Genomic DNA, 12,119 nt, shown 5'->3' with positions numbered 1-12,119 from the left:
TGGAACTCTCCATTTGTTGAATAGAACCACGACAGCAACTTCGGAAACCATCATGGTCGGAATTGATGTAAGGGAGATAACTCCGTGTCGAATGAAACGCCACCAACCTGCTCATTCTAGATGTACATTTTCTTTTTGTATGACGTTTTCCTCCCTTTAGTGATTGAAAGGTTATGAGCCTCCGTCTATTTGAGTCTGACGAATCGTCTATGCAACTAAGAGCTTTATAGGTGTGAAAACAGTGGTCACTCTCTGACCCATAAAAACTAACGTAACTAAACTGTATTATATTCTATCGACCCCGGGAAGATGAGAGGCAAAGTTGACCTCGACGAAATTTAAACTTAGAACGTGACAAGCTGTAACCAAATGTTACAGGGATTTTGACAGATATTTCAATGATTTTGTAAATGGTTTAACAGAATTATTGTATATTGGTTTCAAATTTTGGTACAGACCAGCAATTTCGGAGAAGTGAGTAAGTCGATTACATTGACCCATTACTAAACTGGTACTTATTTTATCGATCCTGATAGGACGAAAGGCAAAGTCGACCAAGACAGAAATTGAACTCAGAACTTACAATTACCACAGAGAGAAAGAGAGTGAAAAAGAGGGAAAGAAAGGAAGAGAGGGAGCGCGCGCGCAACCGAGCTAAGGGGAATAACTCTTCAGCCAATCGCATGACTTAAGCTAAAGAACAGAATTGTTATATCCTAGATGTGTTGAAAAACTTTCATGAACAACTTACCCTGCACATTCAACATATGAACATTCAACCACAAAATAAACCTGTTAAACTAAACTAGTAATTCGTTTAGATAATAAAACGAATGCTGATGAAATTTCCTCATCGTTCTTGTTTATCATACTCTTGATTAGTCGTTTGAATAGTTTCGCATTTCAATCACCGGTATGCTCCATGCGACCCGGCAAGCGAAACTGGTTCGTTAATTACTATTTATTTATTTATCATTATTCCCGCAAAACCTTTCCAGACTCTTCTTCGTTCCCTTTCACATAACTAATTTACACACAGTCGAGTTTTATTTTCGCTTAACTTTTGTTAATGTTTGGTAAATTATTGAACGAATATTTAATATTTCGAAGTTGTTTGTTGTTGCTATTCAATTTTAAGTTCTTTCTACATTGTTAAGGACATTATTATATAGAAATTTGTTATAAATACTTCTAGTGAGATCATTTGTTTTTTTTTGCAGTTGACTTTCATAGCCAGATTGTTATTCTGAATATTCCATAGAATGTTCAATAACACAATCCTGTATATTGGCGAAACCACGCTTTTCGCCAGGTCAGAGACAATGCTGTACACCTAACTCTCAAGTTACAGAATATTGTCGCAGATACTTTACTTCTAACATCCACACCAATACTCACCCAGTTTCGTTTCATTCCCTAGTCAATTCATGCCAACACTGACCGTTATTTACCAATTCTAGGATTGAATAACCTTGACGTTGTTGCAGACGATATCCACCATCCTTCGTTATCATTAAAAAAAGCATTTTTTTTATAGACTGCTATAAATTTATGATTTTTATTGCTCTTGAAGATCCATGAACCGACATTGGTTTATTTTTAGTTCCTTTATTACGTATGTGGCCCTGTATTGCAATGGTTCTCAAGTGGAGTCTATTTGACCCTTGGCGTCTTCCATACTCTTTTACTTGTTTCAGTCATTTGACTAGCCATGCTGGAACACCGCTTTTAGCCGAGCAGGTCGACCCCATGACTTATTCTTTGGAAGCCTAGTACTTATTCTATCGGTCTCTTTTGCCGAACCAATAGGTTGCGGGGACGTAAACACACCAGCATCGGTTGTCAGGCGATGTTGGGGGGACAAACACAGACACACAAACATATACACACTCATACATATATGTAGATACATATATACGACGGGCTTCCTTCAGTTTCCGTCTACTAAATCCACTCACAAGGCTTTGGTCGGCCTGAGGCAATAGTAGAAGACACTTGCCCAAGGTGCCATGCAGTGGGACTGAACTCGGAACCATGTGGTTGGTAAGCAAGCTACTTACCACACAGCTTGCAAAAAATATTTTTATGCAATTCCTTATGATATTTTATCATAAAAAACATAATAATTTTTTTTTTAACATTGAATGGCTATAGGGGCCCAATAGAATAAAATAGGAATTAACGGGACCCATAGGCAAGAAATGGTTGAGTATCACTGTTATATCGTATTAACATTCTTTAACTTTCACTAAAACATTATTGTAGCTTTCTTTAACTTTCACTAAAACATTATTGTAGCTTTCTTTGACAAACACAAAGTTTTTATCACTTTTTTCCCCCCAGAATTTGTAAATCTATTTCTATTTCTTTAATGTCAATAATAGTAAATTAACTCTTGTTTGAGGGTAATAGGTATTGTTCAAAACAGTGCCCCTACCGAATCTTTTGTGTGAATTTTAAGGAACTTATGTCAACTGCTTGAAGGGAACAACTTGACCAGTTGACTGGAGAAGTTGTTCAATTCATATATTTATCGATTCATTGAAGATGTCTGCAGTATAAGTAGACAATACTGACTTATTGAAGTAGAATTAATTCACTGAGACTTGCTAAGAGGTATTCGGACTCTTTCGCTATTTTTTTTACTAATTAGAAACTTATTTTTAAATGACTGATTAGACGAATGATAAGGATTAAGTTTTATTGATGAATATCAACAATTATTGAATCGTTCTTTTGAAAAATGATTGAATAGATGACATTTCAAGAACACCATAATTTACTTGGTCAGTGTTGATAATTCACATCGTATTGAGCATTGTCTCTGGTATAACACTTTCATATTTATGGCTCAGTCTACCTAGCTGTAAATAGGCACCATTGGATTACTCTGTCGGATGATAGATGTTTTCATTGCAACCTTAAGAGTTTAGTGGTCAACAGCAGGGAGAATATTCTACCCCTGTCACCATTATCATCATCATTTAACATCTGTTCCATGCTGTCATGAGTTGGACGGTTTGACAGGACCCGATGGCTCCAAGGATTACATCGTGTTCCAGGATCTACTGTGGTATCATTTCTATGGCTGTTTGCCTTATTATATATGTTATGGGAAAGGTTGCTATAGATGTGTGTGCATGTATCCATCTATCTCTTTTTCTCTTTCACTCTCTTTATGTCTTTATCAATCCTTCTTTAAATTGCAGGTAATGGATTAACCAATAAACAACATTACAAGCAGATCCTTGAAGATCTTAATATCAAATCTTGAAGCTGTGACAATGAATGCTGCTAACTTTTCAATAAGAAACAGTAGATACCATTTATTAGATAAAAACTTAGGGCAGTTATGGCCATCTCTTAATACCTTCTGTTCCAAACTTTTCAAATCCAGAATCAATATTGGGAAATTGCATGAATCTACAAAGACAAGCAAAACAATTCGAAAGAAAAAGCCTCCTTGGAATATTCTATTCTTTGGTTCTGATGCATTTTCTTTGGAAACTTTGAAAAAACTTATTGATAACATGTAAGTATACACTGCAACGTAGAGTGATTATTATACACATTAAGTGACATCATAGTTGTGGCCTTTGCCACTGACATATAAAAGCACCCATGCTGGTGACATGCAGAAGGCACCTGTGTCAGTGACATGTGAAAGATACCCATGCCAGTGACGCATAAAAGGCACCAGTACCAGTGATGCATGATATGTAAAAGACACCCAGTTACACTCTTGATCGTTGCCAGTGCCTTTGTAGGATTTTCGAGCGAGATCGTTGCCAGTGCCCCTGGACTGGCTCCTGTGCAGGTGGCACCTAAAATACACCATTTTGAGCGTGGCGACTGGCCTTCGTGCCGGTGACACGTAAAAGCACCAACTACACTCTCTGAGTGGTTGGCGTTAGGAAGGGCATCCAGTTGTAGAAACTCTGCCAAATCAGATTGGAGCCTGGTGTTGCCATCCGGTTTCACCAGTCCTCAGTCAAATCGTCCAACCCATGCTAGCATGGAAAGCGGACGTTAAACGACGACGACGATGATGATGATGATGAGTTACACTCTGTGGATTGGATGGCATTAGTAAGGGCATCCAGCTGTAGAGACCGAACCAAGACAGATTGGAGCCTGGTGCAGCTCTCCAGCTTACCATCTCCAGTTGAACCACCTAACCCATGCCAGCATGCAAAACAGACATTTAATGATGATTATGATGATGATGATGATGATTAATTGTTGTTTTAGAAAATGTTATGTTGTTGTTGTTTAGCTTCCTCCCTACATCATCTCTGATTGAGCAGGCTTATGATAGAATGTGTATATCATCATCATCATCATCATTGTATTAATGTCTACTATTCCATGCGTTTGTAATATTTGTATTTTTACTAATGTAGAGGAGAGAGTTGCTAATGAGAATATTGAATAAAATCTCCTATATGTAATGTGTTTGTTATGTAACATGATGTGTATAGAAGATAGTTTCAGAAGGCCGTTTAAAGAGAGAATCCTTTTAAGATGATTCCTTACAGAGACGTTGATAAAGAATACCCAAATGGCGAATTTATGAAATAACATTGAATTTTATTTTGTAATGTCAAGAGTGCTAGCAGGTAGTAAAAGAGGAATAATGTTCAACCGCAGACCAGTAGTGCGAGTTGAAGCCTGTATGTGTATGTAAGGTGTGTATGTGAGCCAGGGAAGCTGAAATAACTTATGTTGGTGTACTGCTGGGCAGAAGTTGCTATCGGTATCCTTCCGCAGCCAGCTGTAATTGGTTGAAGTGGGGAATGCACCACTGTGCTAATGTGCAGCAACCCAAATATGGCTTCCTTAGTCACTACACTTTCATGGGTCGGACAGAGTTTATTGAGGTGGTTTTTCTATAGCCGGATGCTCTTGCTGTTGCTTACTCTCATCTGTTTCCAAGGACTGCATTGTGCTCTAGTGTCTGCTTTGGCATAATTTCTATGGCTATATGCCTGATGACATATGTTATGGGAGAAGTTAATATAGATGTTTGTATGTGTGTGCATGTATCCCTCTGTCTCTCTTTTTCTCTTTTACTCTCTTTATTTTGGGTGACTGCCTTTTACTATAGTGTCAGGTTGACCAAAGCCTTGTGAGTGAACTTGGTAGATGGTGCACACATCCACAGGCCTCAAAACTCTGGTTGGCCCAGGGTTTTCATAGTAGACACTAGCCCAAACTGCAACACAATGGGACTGAACCCGAAACTAAAAGATTGGGAAGCATACTTCTTAACCACACAGCCACCTCTGTCTTTACATACACGCAGATTTTTCACCATTACCCTAATTACCACATGGGCTGATAAACACTTTTACGGAATATGTAATTTTTTTCGTGTGAGACTCAGAAATAAAGCTAAAGATGGTTAATGTTTTACCAGAAGTTATGAAAGTGAAAGGATGTTGGAACCAAATAAAAAGCTTGAAAGTGAAATCATAGTCATGGTTCATCAGAAGCTTGACTTTTACTCTACCAACAGTTGCTCAGTTACCAGTTTCTATCTGCATTGATGTATGTCTCTGTAAAGTTTAATTTTGTTCTCACTTTGGAATTTACAGATAATTTCTTTTCTTGATCTTTAAGGAATACAAGCCCCACCCCGACCGTGCAGTCTGTGGAAGTTGTTTGCAAGACTACGCAAGTTAGTAACTTATTTCTTATTTTACAATTTATAATCTCTTTTGTATAAAGCACCATAATGTAAAGGTGATTTTTCCGTAAACTGAGTTCATCATTTCATTTGTTTTCCAAATTGAGGTTATTTCACTTCCTCTGTGTCACTTCAGACTTTGAGCAATGCATGAAGGTCATACAATGTTATCTCCCCTACCTTGTAACACTGAAACCATACACAGTCCTCAGATGTAACAATTCTTTCTACTGTAAGCACAGGGCCTAAAATTTTGTGAGAGGGGTATTGTCAATTACATTGACCCTAGTGTTCTACTGGACTGGTACTAAACTTATCGTCCCTGAATGAATGAAGAGCAAAGTAGACCTCAATAGCATTTGTATGTATGTAAGATGTAACAATAGGTTATTGCCTCTGAGACCACTCACAGTTTCATTCCTTACTCTTTCTCTGTGGTATCCCATATAAATCTCGAGTTATGCTCATATGATATGTTGTTGGCACTCCGTCGCTTACGACATTGAGGGTTCCAGTTGATCCGATCAACGGAACAGCCTGCTCGTGAAATTAACGTGCAAGTGGCTGAGCACTCCACAGACACGTGTACCCTTAACGTAGTTCTCGGGGATATTCAGCGTGACACAGTGTGACAAGGCTGACCCTTTTGCATTACAGGCACAACAGAAACAGGAAGTAAGAGTGAGAGAAAGTTGTGGTGGAAGAGTACAGCAGGGTTCGCCACCATCCCCTGCCGGAGCCTCGTAGAGCTTTTAAGTGTTTTCGCTCAATAAACATTCACAATGCCCGGTCTAGGAATCGAAACTGCGATCCTATGACCGCAAGTCCGCTGCCCTAGCCACTGGGCCATTGCGCCTCCACCCTCATATGATATATATCTTTATTAAATCTCACACAAAAGGTATTCTGGGAAAATGTGATCATCAAATCACCAATATCCTTCGTTTAGAATTGTCAAGCATGATATCTATTTAAGTGCCCTCTATAGTTCACCAAGACACTGTTGTTGGTTAGTTACAATGAAGAAAATAGTTTGATGATGTGCTGTTTAAAGAACATTCATGATCTAAGATAATTATAATAGATGTTCAAAGTTTTGAAGTTATGCAAATATCATAAATAAGACAGGTGCAGCAGTGACTGTGCAGTTAAGAAGCTTGCTTTTCAACCTTGTGGTCTGGAGGTCAGTCCCACTGTGTGGCGCCTTGTGCTGATTAAAGCATTGTGAGTGGATTTGGGAGATGGAAACTGAAAGAAATTATATATATATATATATATATATATATATCTGTAAAAATATGTGACACTTATTCGGTAGCCATGATAAAACTCCAAGTTTCGGATGCTGGGGTGGGAACCCACACCAACATCTCTTCAGTTATCTGGCCAATGAAAATTCCTGTGAAAAATGACCGTTAAACAAAGGGAAATTACTGTGTGGTTGACCATTATTAGGACAAAAGAGCTATAGACCGCTAAGTAAGGGGAGCGGGGTAAAAGTAAGGGAGTAGAGTATGGATTGGTGCGCTTACGCAAACACTATAGACTATAGGGAGTAGAAAAGTCTATAGTGTTTGCGTAAGCGCACCAATCCATACTTTACTCCCTTACTTTTACCCCCTCTCCTTACTTAGAGGTCTATAGCTCTTTTGTCTTAATAACGGTCAACCATTCATTAAATATGTAACATCAATAATATATGTATTATATGTATGTTTTTGTAATAATGTGCTGGTGTATCTCAGGCAACATGGTTTAAATATAGTATAGTAAGACAACATGGTATCACCATTAGTAGGAGAGGTTACGAAGGCAAAGGAGGAAGCTTAAATACTGTAACTGAATGAATTGATTAAGGGAACTTCTTTTAACTTCTCTTAATTTATTCAATGACAGTATTTTACCCTCCTCCTTCACCTACCTAACCTCTCCTACTAACGACATCACTCTGTTGTCTTACTATACTACATTATGTTTGTGTATACTCTTGTCTAGTGGAGGCGCAATGGCCCATTGGTTAGGGCAGCGGACTCGCGGTCATAGGATCGCAGTTTCGATTCCCAGACCGGTCGTTGTGAGTGTTTATTGAGTGAAAACACCTAAAGCTCCACGAGGCTCCGGCAGGGGATGGTGGCGAACCCTGCTGTACCCTTTCACTACAACTTTCTCTCACTCTTACTTCCTGTTTTTGTTGCATCTGTATTTCAAAGGGCCAGCCTTGTCACACTGTGTCACGCTGAATATCCCCGAGAACTACATTTAGGGTACACATGTCTGTGGAGTGCTCAGCCACTTGCACGTTAATTTCACGAGCAGGCTGTTCCGTTGATCAAATGGAACCCTCGACATCGTTAGCGACGGAGTGCCAATAACAATACACTTGTCTAGATATAATATAATGGTTGCAAATGAGCGTCATCGTTATGTCAGCGAGGTTGTTTGTTTCCAGTCTTGTATGGAAAACATTTCTTGTTATGGGAAGGCTGGAGCTCCTTGTTCAGAAATCTGCTGTGTCAGGGTTACCGTTGTCTAAGCAAAGAGAACATCGTGCAAATTTTCTAAATGTGCAGAGACATTCAAGTCATAATAATATAGAAATGGATAGATAATCAACACGTATGACAGAGTAGCCTCCCCTACAACTTTCATAATAGTTTAATTCGTTGTATCTTTCCTTTCCTGTTCAAGAGCTTCAATTATAATTATATTACAAAATCAGATTTAGTATTTTGGCCCCGGCGACAAAGAGTAAGGCATAGTGTTGTTAATTATGTATTTTAACTAAATAATCGGAGTTAAAATTCTGTATATTTCGACTTTGCATTACCTATCATTTGAACTATCATTACCTGTCATTTGAACTCAAGGTTCCTCAAAACGGATTTATAAAAATGTAATTTAAGGCTTTAGAAAATCCATACTGATGCATGGGCATCTTAAAGATGTCTTTGTTTTTCCTTGTGAGTGAATTTAGTCAGCGGAAACTGCGTGGAAGTCCGTTATTTATGCATATGTATGTTTGTGTTCGTTACATCCCCCATCTCCTCTTGACGAGCAGGGTTGCTTTTTTTATGACTCTATAACTTATTGGTTTGACAAGAGACACTGATAGTACCAGACTTACAAAATGAATACTGGTATCAATTTGTTCAACTAAACCTTTCAAGGTGGTGCCCCAGCATGGCTACAGTTCAATGACTGAAACAAGTAAAAGCTAAAAGATTGGTTTGATAAATAAAACAGCGTAAGCAATGGTTTTCTAGGTTTTGTTTTCCAAATTTTGGAAACAGAATTTTGTTTAACTTTCCCCACTAAGTGCATGACTTCTCAAAAATGTTTCACCTTATGTGCTGTGTAAGAAATGATTTTAATATATACCTGAAATATTGCTGTGATTGGTGTTAACATCATGTTTAACTATGGTGTGGTACCATGAAAAAACGTTATGTTAGCGACACCTTGGGGTCAGTTTGACCCCATTGTTAAAAATGTGTATTTATTTCACTCAACATATTACTTTGTTTGGAAACAGGTAAGGGTTGGTGACAGGAAAAGCATACAGCTGTGGGAAGTTTAACTTAATGAATTCCATCTGACACCTGCAAGCATGGAATTGTGGACATCAAAATGTTGATGGTGGCAGCATTGTTTACTATGGCAAATGTGATGATTATGTGCACACACACACATTCTTTTACTTTTTTAATTGTTTCAGTCATTAGAATGTGGCCATGCTGGAGCACTGCCTTGAATGATTTTTAGTTGAATGAATCAACCCCAGTACTTATTTCTTTTTAAAGCCTGGTACTTCTTCTATCAGTCTCTTTTTGCTGAACTGTTGTAAACACACCAGCACCAATTGTAAACACATCAACACACCAGTTGTAAACACACTAATACCAGTTGTCAAGTGGTGATGGTGGTGGGGACAAACAGGCACAAATACACACACAGATATATATATATATATATATATATATATATATATATACGAAATCGAAATTGTAATTGAACCTTATTCAATGACTGTAAAAAACACCATTTTGAGCGTAGCCGTTGCCAGTACCACCTGACTGGCCCAAGTGCCGGTGGCATGTAAAAGCACCCACTACACTCTCAGAGTGGTTGGCGTTAGGAAGGGCATCCAGCTGTAGAAACTCTGCCAGATCAGATTGGAGCCTGGTGCAGTCATCCGGTTTGCCAGTCCTCAGTCAGATCATCCAACCCATGCCAGCATGGAAAGCGGACGTTGAGCGGTGATGATACGACAGGCCTCTTTGAGTTTCCTTCTACCAAATGCACTCACAAGGCTTTAGTTGGCCTGAGACTATAGTAGAAGACACTTGTTCAAGGTGCCACATAGTGAAACCAAACTCTGAACCATGTGATTGGGAAGCACGCTTCTTACCACACAGCCACACCTGCACCCATGTTGACTTGTTCAATAGTACTTTATATACATGTTCAATGATCTCAGTTTCAGTATTTATTATTTTGCTCTACATTGGTTAAATATGATCTTCAGATGTTGCGTCTAACAGAGGTGGTCAAGCTATGTCAAATTGTAGTCATGGCCTGTGCTGGTATCACATGAAAGGCACCTGTCTTGGTGGCACATAAAAGGCATTCATGCCAGTAACATGTAAAAGGCACCCATACCGATGACACGTAAAAGGCATCCATGACAGCGACACGTGAAAGACACCCATTTCACTCTGTGGAGTGGTTGGCATTATAAATGGGCGTCCAGCCATAGAAACGAAGCCAAAACAGCTTGCCAGCTCTGGTCAAACCATGTCACTCTTGCTAGCATGGAAAATGGACATTCAAGGATGATGATGACATTGTTACTACTTTTATTGATCTGGTATTTTCTGTGAAAATTGTTTCATGATTTTGATGATGTTCTTTTTCTTTTTTTTTTATTTTTCATTTCTTTTTCTTTCCCCTTCAATTAGTGTTTGGTGAATAACTTTTCTGAAGAAAACCACCTCAAGCTATATTCATGGCCAATTGCTGTCATGAAAAATAAGTATGATCTTGGAGTCGTAGTGTCTTTTGGATGTCTGATTCCTGGAAAGATTATCCGAATGTTTCCGCAGTAAGTAAGAATTTCATATTTTCAGCACGACTCCAACCACTCCCTTCCTTCCAGTTGATTTAGCATGTGCAACCTTAATCCAGACAATTTTTCCCTCTTCTTTATTTCCTTTCTCCATCTGTTTTCTCTCCTCATTCCTTTCTGTAGAAAAGCATACAAAATATTGTGTTTTGTACAATTTTGAACCATAAGCCTTGTGAGTGGATTTGGTAGATGGAAACTGAAAGAAGCCTGTTATATATATAATATATGTATGTGTCTTTGTTTATCCTCACACCACAACTATATATGTGTGTGTGTTCTCACACCACAACTGGCAGAGTTTCTACAGTTGGATGCCCTTCTTAATGCCAACCACTCCAAGGGTGTAGTGGGTGCGTTTACGTGCTACCGGCATGAGGGCCAGTCAGGCGGTATTGGTGTGTTTGCATCCCAGTAACTTAGTGGTTTGGCAAAAGGGACCGATAGAATAAGTACCAGGCTTAACAAATAAGTACTAAGTCAATTCATTCAACTAAAAATTCTTGAAAGTGGTGTTCCAGTATGGCCACAGTCTAATGACTGAAACAAGTAAAAGATTATTGTTTATTCTTTTGCTTGTTACAGTCATTGGACTTCAGCCATGCTTGAAGGATCTTAGTCAAATAAATTGACCCCATTTTAAAAATTTAGTCTGATACTTATTTTATTGGTCATTTTTGCTGAACTGCTAAGTTATGGGGACATACACAAACCAACATTGGTTGTTAAGCAGTGCTGGGGAGACAAGCACATACACAATGAGACACTCACACACACACACACACACACACAACAAGCTTCTTTCAGTTTCTGTCTGCCAAATCCACTCACAAGGATTTGGTTGATTCTGGGCTATAGTAGAAGACACATGCCCAATGTGCCACACTGTGAGACTGAGTCTGAAGCAACTTGGTTGGGAAGCAAACTTCTTAATGCATAGCCACACACACAAAACGGGCTTCCACACAATCTGTATACTATGCAATTGGGTTCTATACTCTTCCATCTCGAAGACATCAACCAACAGTGCTTGGCAGAGAGAATGAAACTGATCACTTCAGTTCTCATCCCAAGCAGATGATAAGGTTGTCATGTGGTCCAATTTCACAACAAGTTTAAATACATATGGATGTAATAGGAGCAGGTGAGGCTGTAGGGTTGAGAAACTTGCATCCCAACCATGTGGTCTGAGGTTCAATCCCATTGTGCAGCACATTGGGCAAGTATTTTCTACTATAATCACAAGCTGACCAAAGCCTTATGAATGAATTTGGTAGAGGGAAACTGATAGAAACCCCTGTTGCATAT

General features: G+C 38.8%; 1 protein-coding gene across 1 annotated transcript in view; it reads left to right on the top strand.

Moving 5' to 3' along the window:
• Window positions 1-703: 703 nt before the first annotated feature.
• Window positions 704-12,119, top strand: part of LOC106873221 (methionyl-tRNA formyltransferase, mitochondrial) — a 59,305-nt gene continuing 47,889 nt past the window's right edge. Inside the window, exons 1-4 of the mRNA XM_014920477.3 lie at window positions 704-945; window positions 3,210-3,532; window positions 5,623-5,680; window positions 10,648-10,790. Coding sequence (XP_014775963.3) covers window positions 3,285-3,532; window positions 5,623-5,680; window positions 10,648-10,790 — 449 coding nt within the window. The 5' untranslated portion in view covers window positions 704-945; window positions 3,210-3,284. The remainder of the gene's footprint in view (window positions 946-3,209; window positions 3,533-5,622; window positions 5,681-10,647; window positions 10,791-12,119) is intronic.

This window comes from Octopus bimaculoides, chromosome 18 (genome assembly GCF_046866305.1).
Source record: "Octopus bimaculoides isolate indiv1 chromosome 18, ASM4686630v1, whole genome shotgun sequence".
Taxonomy (NCBI): domain Eukaryota; kingdom Metazoa; phylum Mollusca; class Cephalopoda; order Octopoda; family Octopodidae; genus Octopus; species Octopus bimaculoides.
The sequence above is the reverse complement of the archived record's forward strand: the minus strand, read 5'-3'. Positions and strand labels throughout refer to the sequence as shown.